General features: G+C 44.8%; 1 protein-coding gene across 1 annotated transcript in view; it reads left to right on the top strand.

Annotated features, from left to right (window-relative positions):
• Window positions 1–2,470: 2,470 nt before the first annotated feature.
• Window positions 2,471–11,069, top strand: part of LOC140407111 (serine/threonine-protein kinase B-raf-like) — a gene marked incomplete at both ends in the record, with an annotated part of 56,633 nt that continues 48,034 nt past the window's right edge. Inside the window, one exon of the mRNA XM_072494828.1 lies at window positions 2,471–2,728. Coding sequence (XP_072350929.1) covers window positions 2,471–2,728 — 258 coding nt within the window. The remainder of the gene's footprint in view (window positions 2,729–11,069) is intronic.

Raw genomic sequence — 11,069 nt, 5'->3', positions numbered from 1 at the left:
GCCTATCAATTGGGTACTCGATTGAGACTGTTCAACTCATTCAACGCAGGATTCCTGGTGGTTAACAGACAAAAAATAATTAATTAGTTAGTACTTAATGTTGCTATATAATGTTGAATCATAGAAACATGCAGCACAGAAGAAGGTCATTCAGTCTATTGTGTCTGTTCCAGTCAAAATGTTAGCTCTTTTCTCTCCCTACAGATGCTGCCAGACCTGCTGAGATTTTGCAGCATTTTCTCTTTGGTTTCAGATTCCAGCATCCACAGTAATTTGATTTTATTTATGGTGTCTGTGCTGACACTTTGAAAGAACAATCGCACTCTTGCTTACTGCTTTTTTGATGATGGGTTCCTCATCATCAAACTGCCTGTCCACTTCCCTCTTGATGTTATCGAAGCAGCTTCCACTATCTTTGCAGTTAGAACATTCCTGATGCTGACAAATCTCTGCTTGCCTATTTTATGAGGGCTTGGGGGGAATTTTATGTCTGTTGAAGTCAGACCCATGCCTACCAAAGCATGCTTTATCTCAGGTTGTCACTTGTTGCGAGCCTCAGGTTATTGCTGCAGCACAGTTAGACCCAGGTAACGGTCCACTACACCTTGTTTAAACCCTGCACCAACTGCGGTTAACAATGTATCCCCTCTCGTGCAGACAATCCTGTTGGTCCCGTGAGATGGTTGACTTGAGCCAAATAAAACACAGCTTGTACTTCATCACAACATGATTGGACCAAAGTCAATTGGAACGAAAATCAGGACTAGCAGCGGAATCACTATTGCCCTTTTCACGCTGTCACCCAAATCAGTCATGTTCATTTTTTTCTGAATATGAAATCATTCTGCAAAGAATGTCATCAATTTTTTAGGGGAGATAGAGATCCGTATTTGAGGGTGGGTAAGGTGTTACAGTCCTTTGCATTTCATTTGTATTTCATGTTATTTATAATTTCGTGGTGTGCGGATCTGATTTCATAAAAACTCAGATTCCCCCCTCCCACATTTCCTCTCTGCCTCATAGGCTCTGGCGGCCCTGTGAACATTGGTGGGCAGTTTGACCAAGTTTAGTCCTGTCCTCTTGCACCCCATGTGGACTCTCTCGAGCAGTCCTGTGCTAAAATCATTATTTTTTTTTACCGCTCATGTACCTCCCTCACAGCCCAGAGGCTGTGGAAGAGCTTGTAGTAGCCCCAAACAGGCAGCACGGTGGCGCAGTGGTTAGTACTGCTGCCTCACGGCGCTGAGGTCCCAGGTTCGATCCCGGCCCTGGGGTCGGTGTAGAGTTTGCACATTCTCCCCGTGTTTGCGTGGGTTTCGCCCCCACGACCCAAAGATGCGCAGGGTATATGGAAATGCCACGCTAAATTGCCCCTTAATTGGAAAAATGAATTGGGTACTCTAAATTTAAAATTAAAAAAAAAAAAGTAGTAGCCCCAAACTGCTGTGATATCGGAGATTTAGTAATATCGCAGTGCCATTCGGGAGTGTGCACGTGTTTCAATCGTCAGCGCTTCACAATCTGAGAAGTTTACAGTGAAAGCCTTCAGTTGTGCGGAGACACCGGAGAAGTGACAATTGTTCATCTTAGCGCCGAGAAAGTCATGGCGAGATTTAAAAGCGATGTTGAAAATTTAGCGGATTGAGTAGCAGCAGAGTCAGTAACCAGAGGCCACAGATGTAAAGTAATAGGCAGACGCTCCAGAGGGGGATGTGAAGATTTTTGTTTTATGCAGGGATCTGCAGTGCAAAATCTGAACTGCCTTAAGTTTCATTAGAGAATTGGTTAAGTAATTGAATGGGGAGTCATTTTCAGGGCCATGCACAAAGAGCAAGGACATTAGGCGAATAACCCTTTCAAAGGCACAATGTATTGAATGGCCTCCTGCAGTGCTGTAGGATTCTATAGCTGTTAAATGTCTCCCTGGTTAAATGGCACTGAGCTTGTGTGAGAAAAAACTCATTCACACAGCGAGTGGTTGGGGTCTGGAATGCACTGCCTGGAGGTGTGGTGGACGCAGGTTCAATCGAAGCATACAAGAGGGCACTCGATGATTATCTGAATAGAAACAATGTGCAGGGGTACGGGGAAAGGCAGGGGTACGAGGAAAGGCAGGGGTACGGGGAAAGGCAGGGGTACGGGGAAAGGCAGGGGTACGGCACTAATTCATAATGCTTATTTGGGAACTGGTGCAGATATGATGCACCGTAACAGTTCTGTGTTTTTAAACAATTTGCACAGGTTTCATGTGATAGTTTAAGGCCTTTAAAGTAATGTTTTACAAGCAATAAAATATAATATATTCTTAATAAACCTGCATGCTGTCAACTGAAGTTTAGTTGAGTGTGTGTTCAAATGATTTATTTCAGCTTAGCTTTTCTGGACGATTCATAAAAATGGATATGTGAACTTCCCAAAAATGCCTCACTCTTCAATTGCTAAATAGCTTGCATTCTGAATTCTTTTCTAGGCCTATGAAGAGTACACAAGCAAGCTGGATGCACTGCAACAGCGCGAACAGCAATTGCTTGAGTCCATGGGGAATGGTACGGAGTTCCCAAACACTAATCCCACCCTGACGGAACTGATGGAGCCCTGCACACACCTTTCTGTCACTCAGAGCTCTCCAAGCCTGTTACAGAACCCAAGTGACAGTTCGAGAGCCAACCCCAAATCTCCTCAGAAACCCATTGTTCGAGTCTTCCTACCCAACAAACAGAGGACTGTGGTGAGTAAAAACAGTGAAGAGAGTGACATGAGATTCTGAGGAACAGCTGCAGGCCATCAAGTGGTCCTAAGTTCATGAAGACTGGAAATCCATAAGGTAATTTGTATTGTGGACCTTTATGGACATAATACAAATATATTTCCTCAACATCACCTACCTGCACCTGCTGGAATGTCTAACCACAGGGAGCTCTTTCTTCGAGGTTGTTTATTTTATTAATTTTCCTAAGTTGGCTTTATTAATAGAAACATAGAGTACATGAGCAAAGATGTTGAACTTGTTCAGCCTCAGCTGGGGTATTGCGTTGCATTCCTAGCATTACACTTTAGGAATGATGTGAAGGCATTGGAGAGACTACGGAAAAGATTCACGGGAATGGTTCCAGAAATAAGGATTTATGTTTTGAAGATAGATTTGAGAAGTTGGAACGGCTTTCCTTCGAGTGAAGAAGGCTGAGAGGAGATTCGATCGAGCGATTCAAAATCAGGAGGTATCTGGACGGGTTAGATAGGGAGAAACTGTTCCTACTCGTGAAAAGATCGGGAATAACAGGGAACAGATTCGAATCACTTGGTAAAAGAAGCAAAAGCATTATGAGAATTGTTTTTTCACAGAGCCGGTGGTTAGCGTCTGGAATGCGCTGGCTGAGAGTGTGGTGGAGGCAGATTCAATTAAAGCATTTGAAAGGGAATTAGACTGAAAAGGCTTACGGGGAGAAGGCAGGAGAATGGTACGAAGTGAATTGCTCCTTTGGAGAGCTGGTGCAGGCACAATGGGCCGACTAGTCGCCTCCTGTGCTTTAACAGTCCTGTGATTTTGTGTGGTTCATTTCATATGATCGTGACCCTGCTGTGTACTGTCAAATGTACTCAATTAAATGTTACACATTTAATGGGGAACACCCGGCATATGAGATGGGGACACTACTCGTGTACTCCATTAAATGTGCCCCCTACTCATGTACCTGGTGTATCCCATTAAATATGCCCCCTACTCATATTCCTGGTGTATCCCATTAAATGTGTCCCCATCTCATATGCCTGGTGTTCCCCATTAAATGTGTCCCCATCTCATATGTCTGGTGTTCCCCATTAAATGTGTCCCCATCTCATATGCTTGGTGTTCCCCATTAAATGTGTCCCCATCTCCTATGCCTGGTATCCCCCATTAAATGTGTCCCCATTTCATATGCCTGATGTTCCCCATTAAATGTGTCCCCATCTCATATGCCGGGTGTTCCCCATTAAATGTATCCCCATCTTATATGCCTGGTGTTCCCCATTAAATGTGTCCCATACTCATGTACCTGCTGCATCTGAGGAAGGGGCAGCGCTCCGAAAGCTAGTGACATCGAAACAAACCTGTTGGATTTTAACCTGGTGTTGTAAGACTGTGCTGTACTAAATTAAGGTATTTCCTTTAGTGGAGAGGTCAATAACTAAAGGGTGCATATGTAAAGTAAATTGGACAATGGATTAGATAATTGAAGATAATTTGTTTCACCCAGGGGGTTGTGTGGGTCTAGAACTCACTGCCTGAAAGAGTGGGAGAGGCAGAAACCATCATTGCACTGAAACAAAATACTCGCATATGCTTTAAATGAGTTGTAACCTACGTGGTCATGGACGAAGCCATAAACTACACTGGATAACTGATTTTCAACCCCCACAGATATGATGGGCTGAATGTCCTCACTGTGTGAAACAAATCTTCAGTGTTTCTGTGCAGCCTGCTGAGGATCACAGTTATATAGCAAGGATAGCACGGTAGCATAGTGATTAGCAAAATTGCTTTACTGCTCCAGGGTCCCATGTTCGATTCCTGGTTTGGATCACTGTCTGTGTGGAGTCTGCACGTTTTCCCCATGTGTGCGTGGGTTTCCTCCGGGTGCTCCAGTTTCCTCCCACAGTCCAAAGATGTGCAGGTTAGATGATTGGCCATGCTAAATTCCCCCTTAGTGTCCTTAGTTGGGTGGGGTTACTGGGTTATGGGGATAGGGTGGTGGTGTGCGGTTGGGTAGTGTGCTCTTTCCAAGAGCCGGTGCAGACTTGATGGGCCGAATGGCCTCCTTCTGCACTGTAAATTCTATGAAATTCTATGATACAATTAATAAAAAGCAAAGTTTAAAGTGTTGGGTAAATAAGGTCTGATGCAGTTATGGTTGGAATCGGCACATTCAAGATCACAAGCATTTCTTCCCTCTTCCAGACAACAGATGGTCAAAAACAACAATGTGTATTTATACAGCACTTTTAAGGTGGCAAAGAGTTCCAATCCACTTCACAGGAACAGAAACAATATGTGTAGCTGAGCCACATTAAAATGTATGAGGAAAGATGGCCAAAAGTTGATTTGAATAGGTGGGATTTAAGGAGCCTCTCAAAGAGGGGAGAAGATTAGAAAGGCTGAAGGTTTAGACCAAAGAATAAAGAAAATTACAGCACAGGAACAGGCCCTTAGACCCTCCCAGCCTGCGCCGATCCAGAGCCTTTATCTAAACCTGTCTTCTATTTTCCAAGGATCAACTTCCCTCTGTTCCCCGCCCGTTCATATATCTGTCTAGATGCATCTTAAATGATGCTATCGTGCCCGCCTCTACCACCTCCGCAGGCACCCACCACCCTCTGCGTAAAATTTTTTCCACGCACATCTCTCTTAAACTTTCCCTCTCATCTTAAAATCGTGACCCCTTGTAATTGACACCCCCACTCTTGGAAAAAGCTTGTTGCTATCCACCCTGTCCATACCTCTCATAATTTTGTAGACCTCAATCAGGACCCCCTCCGTCTTTCCAACGAAAACAATCCTAATCTACTCAACCTTTCTTCATAGCTAGCACCTCCATACCAGGCAACATCCTGGTGAACCTCCTCTGCACCCTCTCTAAAGCATCCACATCCTTCTGGTAATGTGGCCGACCAGAATAGCACGCAGTATTCCAAATGTGGCCTAACCAAAGTCCTATACAACTGTAAATGACCTGCCGACTCTTGTACTCAATACCCCATCCGATGAAGGCAAGCATGCTGTATGCCTTCTTGACCACTCTATCGACCTGCGTTGCCACCTTCAGGGTACAATGGACCTGAACTCCCAGATCTTTCTGTACATCAATTTTCCCAAGGACGCTTCCATTGACCGTATAATCTGCTCTTGAATTAGATCTTCCAAAATGCATCACCTCGCATTTGCCTGGATTTAACTCCATCTGCCATTTCTCTGCCCAACTCTCCAATCTATCTATATTTTGCTGTATTCTCTGACAGTCCTCCTCGCTATCTGCAACTCCACCAATCTTAGTATCATCTGCAAACTTGCTAATCAGACCACCTATGCCTTCGTCCAGATCATTTATGTATATTACAAACAACAGTGGTCCGAGCACGGATCCCTGTGGAACACCACGAGTCACCTTTCTCCATTTTGAGACACTCCCTTCCACCACTACTCTGTCTCCTGTTGCCCAGCCAGTTCTTTATACATCTATCTAGTACACCCTGAACCCCATACAACTTCACTTTTTCCATCAACCTGCCATGGGAAACTTTATCAAACGCCTTACTGAAGTCCATGTATATGACATCTACAGCCCTTCCCTCATCAATTAATTTTGTCACTTCCTCAAAGAATTCTGCTGAGCAGAAACTTATAGCCAAGTTCATAAGAACATAAGAACTAGGAACAGGAGTAGGCCATCTGGCCCCTCGAGTCTGCTCCGCCATTTAATGAGATCATGGCTGATCTTTGTGGACTCAGCTCCACTCTCCGGCCCGTACACCATATCCCCAAATCCCTTTATTCTTTAGAAAGGTATCTATCTTTTTTTAAAAAACGTTTAAAGAAGGAGCCTCAACTGCTTCACTGGGCAAGGAATTCCAGAGATTCACAACCCTTTGGATGAAGAAGTTCCTCCTACACTCCGTCCTAAATCTACTTCCCCTTATTTTGAGGCTTTCCCCGACCAGTGGAAACAACCTGCCAGCATCTATCCTCTCTATTCCCTTCATAATTTTATATGTTTCAATAAGATCCCCCCCGCATCCTTCTAAACTCCAATGAATACAGTCCCAGTCTACTCAACCTCTCGTCATAATCTAATCCCCTCAACTCTGGGATTAACCGAGTGAATCTCCTCTGCACTCCCTCCAGTGCCAATATGTCCTTTCTCAGTTAAGGAGACCAAGACTGAACACACTACTCCAGATGCGGCCTCACCAACACCCTATACAATTGCAGCATAACCTCCCTAGTCTTGAACTACATCCCTCTAGCAATGAAAGACAAAACTCGATTAGCCTTCTTAATCACCTGTTGCACCTACACACCAACCTTTTGCGACTCGTGCACCAGCACACCCAGGTCCCTCTGCACAGCAGCATGTTTTAACATCTTACCGTTTAAATAATAATCCATTCTGCTGTTATTCCTCCCAAAATGGATAGCCTCACACTTGGCAACATTGAATTCTATCTGCCAGACCCAAGCCCATTCACCTAACCTATCCAAATCCTTCTGCAGACTTCCGGTATCCTCTGCCCTTTTTGCTTTACCACTCATCTTAGTGTCATCTGCAAACTTTGACACATTGCACTTGGTCCCCAACTCCAAATCGTCTATGTAAATTGTGAACAACTGCGGGCCCAACACTGATCCTTGAGGGACCCCACTAGTTACAGGTTGCCAACCAGGGAAACACCCATTTATCCCCACTCTCTGCTTTCTGTTAGTTAACCAATCCTCTACCCATGCTACCACTTTACCCTCAATGCCATGCATCTTTAGTTTATGCAGCAACCTTTTGTGTGGCACCTTGTCAAAAGCTTTCTGGAAATCCAGATATACCACATCCATTGGCTCCCCGTTATCTACTGCACTGGTAACGTCCTCAAAAAATTCTACCAAATTAGTCAGACACGACCTACCCTTTGTGAACCCATGCTGCGTCTGCCCAATGGGACAATTTCCCTCCAGGTGCCCCGCTATTACAATCATCTCAAGGTCCTCACCTATCATATCTTTATTTCCATCAGTCACTGGCATGTTATTTGTGTCCTCCACTGTGAAGACTGACCCAAAAAACCTGTTCAGCTCCTCAGCCATTTCCCCGTCTCCTATTATTAAATCTCCCTTCTCATCTTCCAAAGGACCAATATTTACCTTAGCCACTCTTTTTTGTCTTATATATTTGTAGAAGCTTTTACTATCTGCTTTTATGTTCTGAGCCAGTTTACTTTCATAGTCTACCTTACTCTTCTTTATGGCTTTTTTAGTAGCTTTCTGTTGTCCCCTAAAGACTTCCCAGTCCTCTAGTCTCCCACTAATTTTTGCCAGTTTGTATGTTTTTTCCTTCAATTTGATATTCTCCCTCACCTCCTTAGATATCCACGGTCGATTTTTCCCCTTTCTACCGTCTTTTTTGTCGGTATGAACCTTTTCTGAACACTGTGAAAGATCGCTCGGAAGGTTCTCCACTGTTCCTCAACTGCTTCACCATGAAGTCTTTGCTTCCAGTCTACCTTAGCTAGTTCTTCTCTCATCCCATTGTAATCGCCTTTGTTTAAGCACAAAACACTAGTGTTTGATTTTACCTTGTCATCCTCCAACTGTATTTTAAATTCCACCATATTGTGGTCGCTCCTTCCAAGAGGATCCCGAACTATGAGACCATTAATCAATCCTGCCTCATTACACAGGACCAGATATAGGACTGCTTGTTCCCTTGTAGGTTCCATTACATACTGTTCCAGGAAATTATCCCGGGCACATTCTATAAACTCCTGCTCAAGGCTGCCTTTACCAACCTGGTTAAACCAATCGATATGCAGATTAAAATCTCCCATGCTAACCGCTGTACCATTTCTACATGCATCCGTTATTTCTTTGCTTATTGCCTGCCCTACCATCCTGTTACTATTTGGTGGCCTATAGACTACTCCTATCAGTGACCTTTTTCACCTTACTATTCCTGATTTCCACCCAAATTGATTCAACCTTGTCCTCCATAGCACCAATATCATCCCTTACTATTGCCCGGATGCCATCCTTAAACAACAAAGCTACACCACCGCCCTGACCGTCCATTCTATCCTTTCGTATAGTCTGATACCCTTGGATATTTAACTCCCAGTCGTGACCATCTTTTAACCATGTTTCAGTAATGGCCACTAAATCATAGTCATTCACGATGATTTGCGCCATCAACTCATTTACCTTATTTCGTATACTACGAGCATTGGTAAAGTACACTTCTGCTGTTTTTTATGTCTTTGTTATGAATCCTAACACCTTGATCAGTAACTTTTCGCAATTTATTTTTCCTCTTACCCTTTCTCCTAATTTTCCTTGTCTTTGAACCCATATCTCTACATAATGACCTGTCACGTAACCTGCTGCCTTGATCTCCATTAACCATTATACTGTCCATAGCTTTACACTTCCCTTCCCCCCAACTTGCTAGTTTAAAGTCCTTGTGACCAACCTATTTATCCTATTCACTAGAACACTGGTCCCAGAATGGTTCAGGTGAAGACCGTCCCAACGGTACAGGTCCCTCCTGCCCCAGTACTGATGCCAATGCCCCATGAAATGGAATCCCTCTTTGCCCTTAAATTGCCCTTAGTGTCCAAAATTGACCTTCGTGTTGGGTGGGGTTACTGGGTTATGGGGATAGGGTGGAGGTGTTGACCTTGGGTAGGGTGCTCTTTCCAAGAGCTGGTGCAGACTCGATGGGCCGAATGGCCTTCTTCTGCACTGTAAATTCTATGATTTCCCGCACCACTCCTTTAGCCACGTGTTAACTTTCCTAATTTTCTCAACCCTATGCCAATTGGCACGTGGCTCGGGTAGTAATCCAGAGATTATAACCCTGGAGGACCTGTTCTTTAATTTTGTCGCTAGTGTTCGATAATCCCCAAACAGGTCCTCTTTCCTAGTCTTACCTATGTTGTTAGTCCCAACGTGGACCACAACAACTGGATCCTCCCCCTCCCTCTCCAAAACCCTTTCAAGCCGATCAGAGATGTCCCTCACCCTGGCACTGGGCAGGCAACATACCATGCGGGACTCTCGATCTGGCTTACAAAGGATGCCATCAATCCCCCTAATTATAGAATCCCCTACAACTACCACTTGTCTTTTTGCTCCCCCCTCTTGAATGGCTTCCTGTACCACGGTGCAGTGGTCAGTCAACGCATCCTCCCTACAGCCCTCTTCCTCATCCACACAGGGAGCAAGTACCTCATACCTGTTGGACAAGGTCAAGGGCTGAGGCTCCTCAACTCCTAAACTCAAGATCCCCTTACCTGCCTCCCTTGCAGTCACACCACTCTGTCCCTGACCACTGTCCGAATTAACAGTACTTATTCTACCGGGTGTGACTGCCTCCTGAAACAAAGTGTCCAGGTAATTTTCCCCCTCCCTGATGTGCCGCAGTGTGTGCAGCTCGGTCTCCAGCTCATCAATTCTGAGCCGAAGTTCCTCGAGCAGCCAACACTTGCTGCAGATGTGGTCACTGACGGTCTCAATGGGATCCACCAGTTCCATCATCATACAGCAACAGCACATCACCTGTCCAGCCATATTCAACTAGTTAATTAATTAAAAATTTTTTTTATAGAACCTCAAGGATAAACCCGAACACCAACAAAAACACAGCCACTCACCCGAACTCAGTCATTCACCTAAACTCAGATGCACTCTGTTCCAATCAGCACTCCGTGTCTAAAGGCACTCCTGCCACACCTTTTGTGCACTCACCTCTCCCAGCACTGTCCCAGCTCTCTCCTCCCACGCTTTTAAAATCTCCCGGCTCTCTCCTCCCGCGCTGTTTTCGCTGTCCGGGCTCTCTCCTCCCGCGCTTTTTAAATCTCCCGCCTCTCTCCTCCCGCACTGTTTTCGCGCTGTTCCGCACACATGAGTGCGGCCTCAACTGGGACCTGGGATTCATGTCGCATTACATTCACCCCCCACCATCTGACCTGGGCTTACAAAATCTTACCAACTGTCCTGGCTTGAGACAATTCAGACCTCTTTAACCTGGGGTTACCCCATCTCTGGATATGTAAACACTTAATTAACTGCAAATGCTCGCATTCTAAGCATTGTCTTGCATATTTGAATTTGTTTATATATATATATGTTTCTGGAACATACCTCTTCATTTACCTGAGGAAGGAGCAGTGCTCCGATAGCTAGTGTTTGAAACAAACCTGTTGGACTTTAACCTGGTGTTGTAAGACATCTTACTGTGCTCACCCCAGTCCAACGCCGGCATTGCCACATCTATTAGGTTTGTAAGACATGACCTTCCCTGCACAAAACCATGTTGCCTATCACTGATGAG

This window comes from Scyliorhinus torazame, unplaced genomic scaffold, assembly GCF_047496885.1.
Source record: "Scyliorhinus torazame isolate Kashiwa2021f unplaced genomic scaffold, sScyTor2.1 scaffold_1176, whole genome shotgun sequence".
Classification (NCBI taxonomy): Eukaryota; Metazoa; Chordata; class Chondrichthyes; order Carcharhiniformes; family Scyliorhinidae; genus Scyliorhinus; species Scyliorhinus torazame.
Note: the sequence above shows the minus strand (reverse complement) of the source record. Positions and strands in the feature narration are given on the sequence as shown.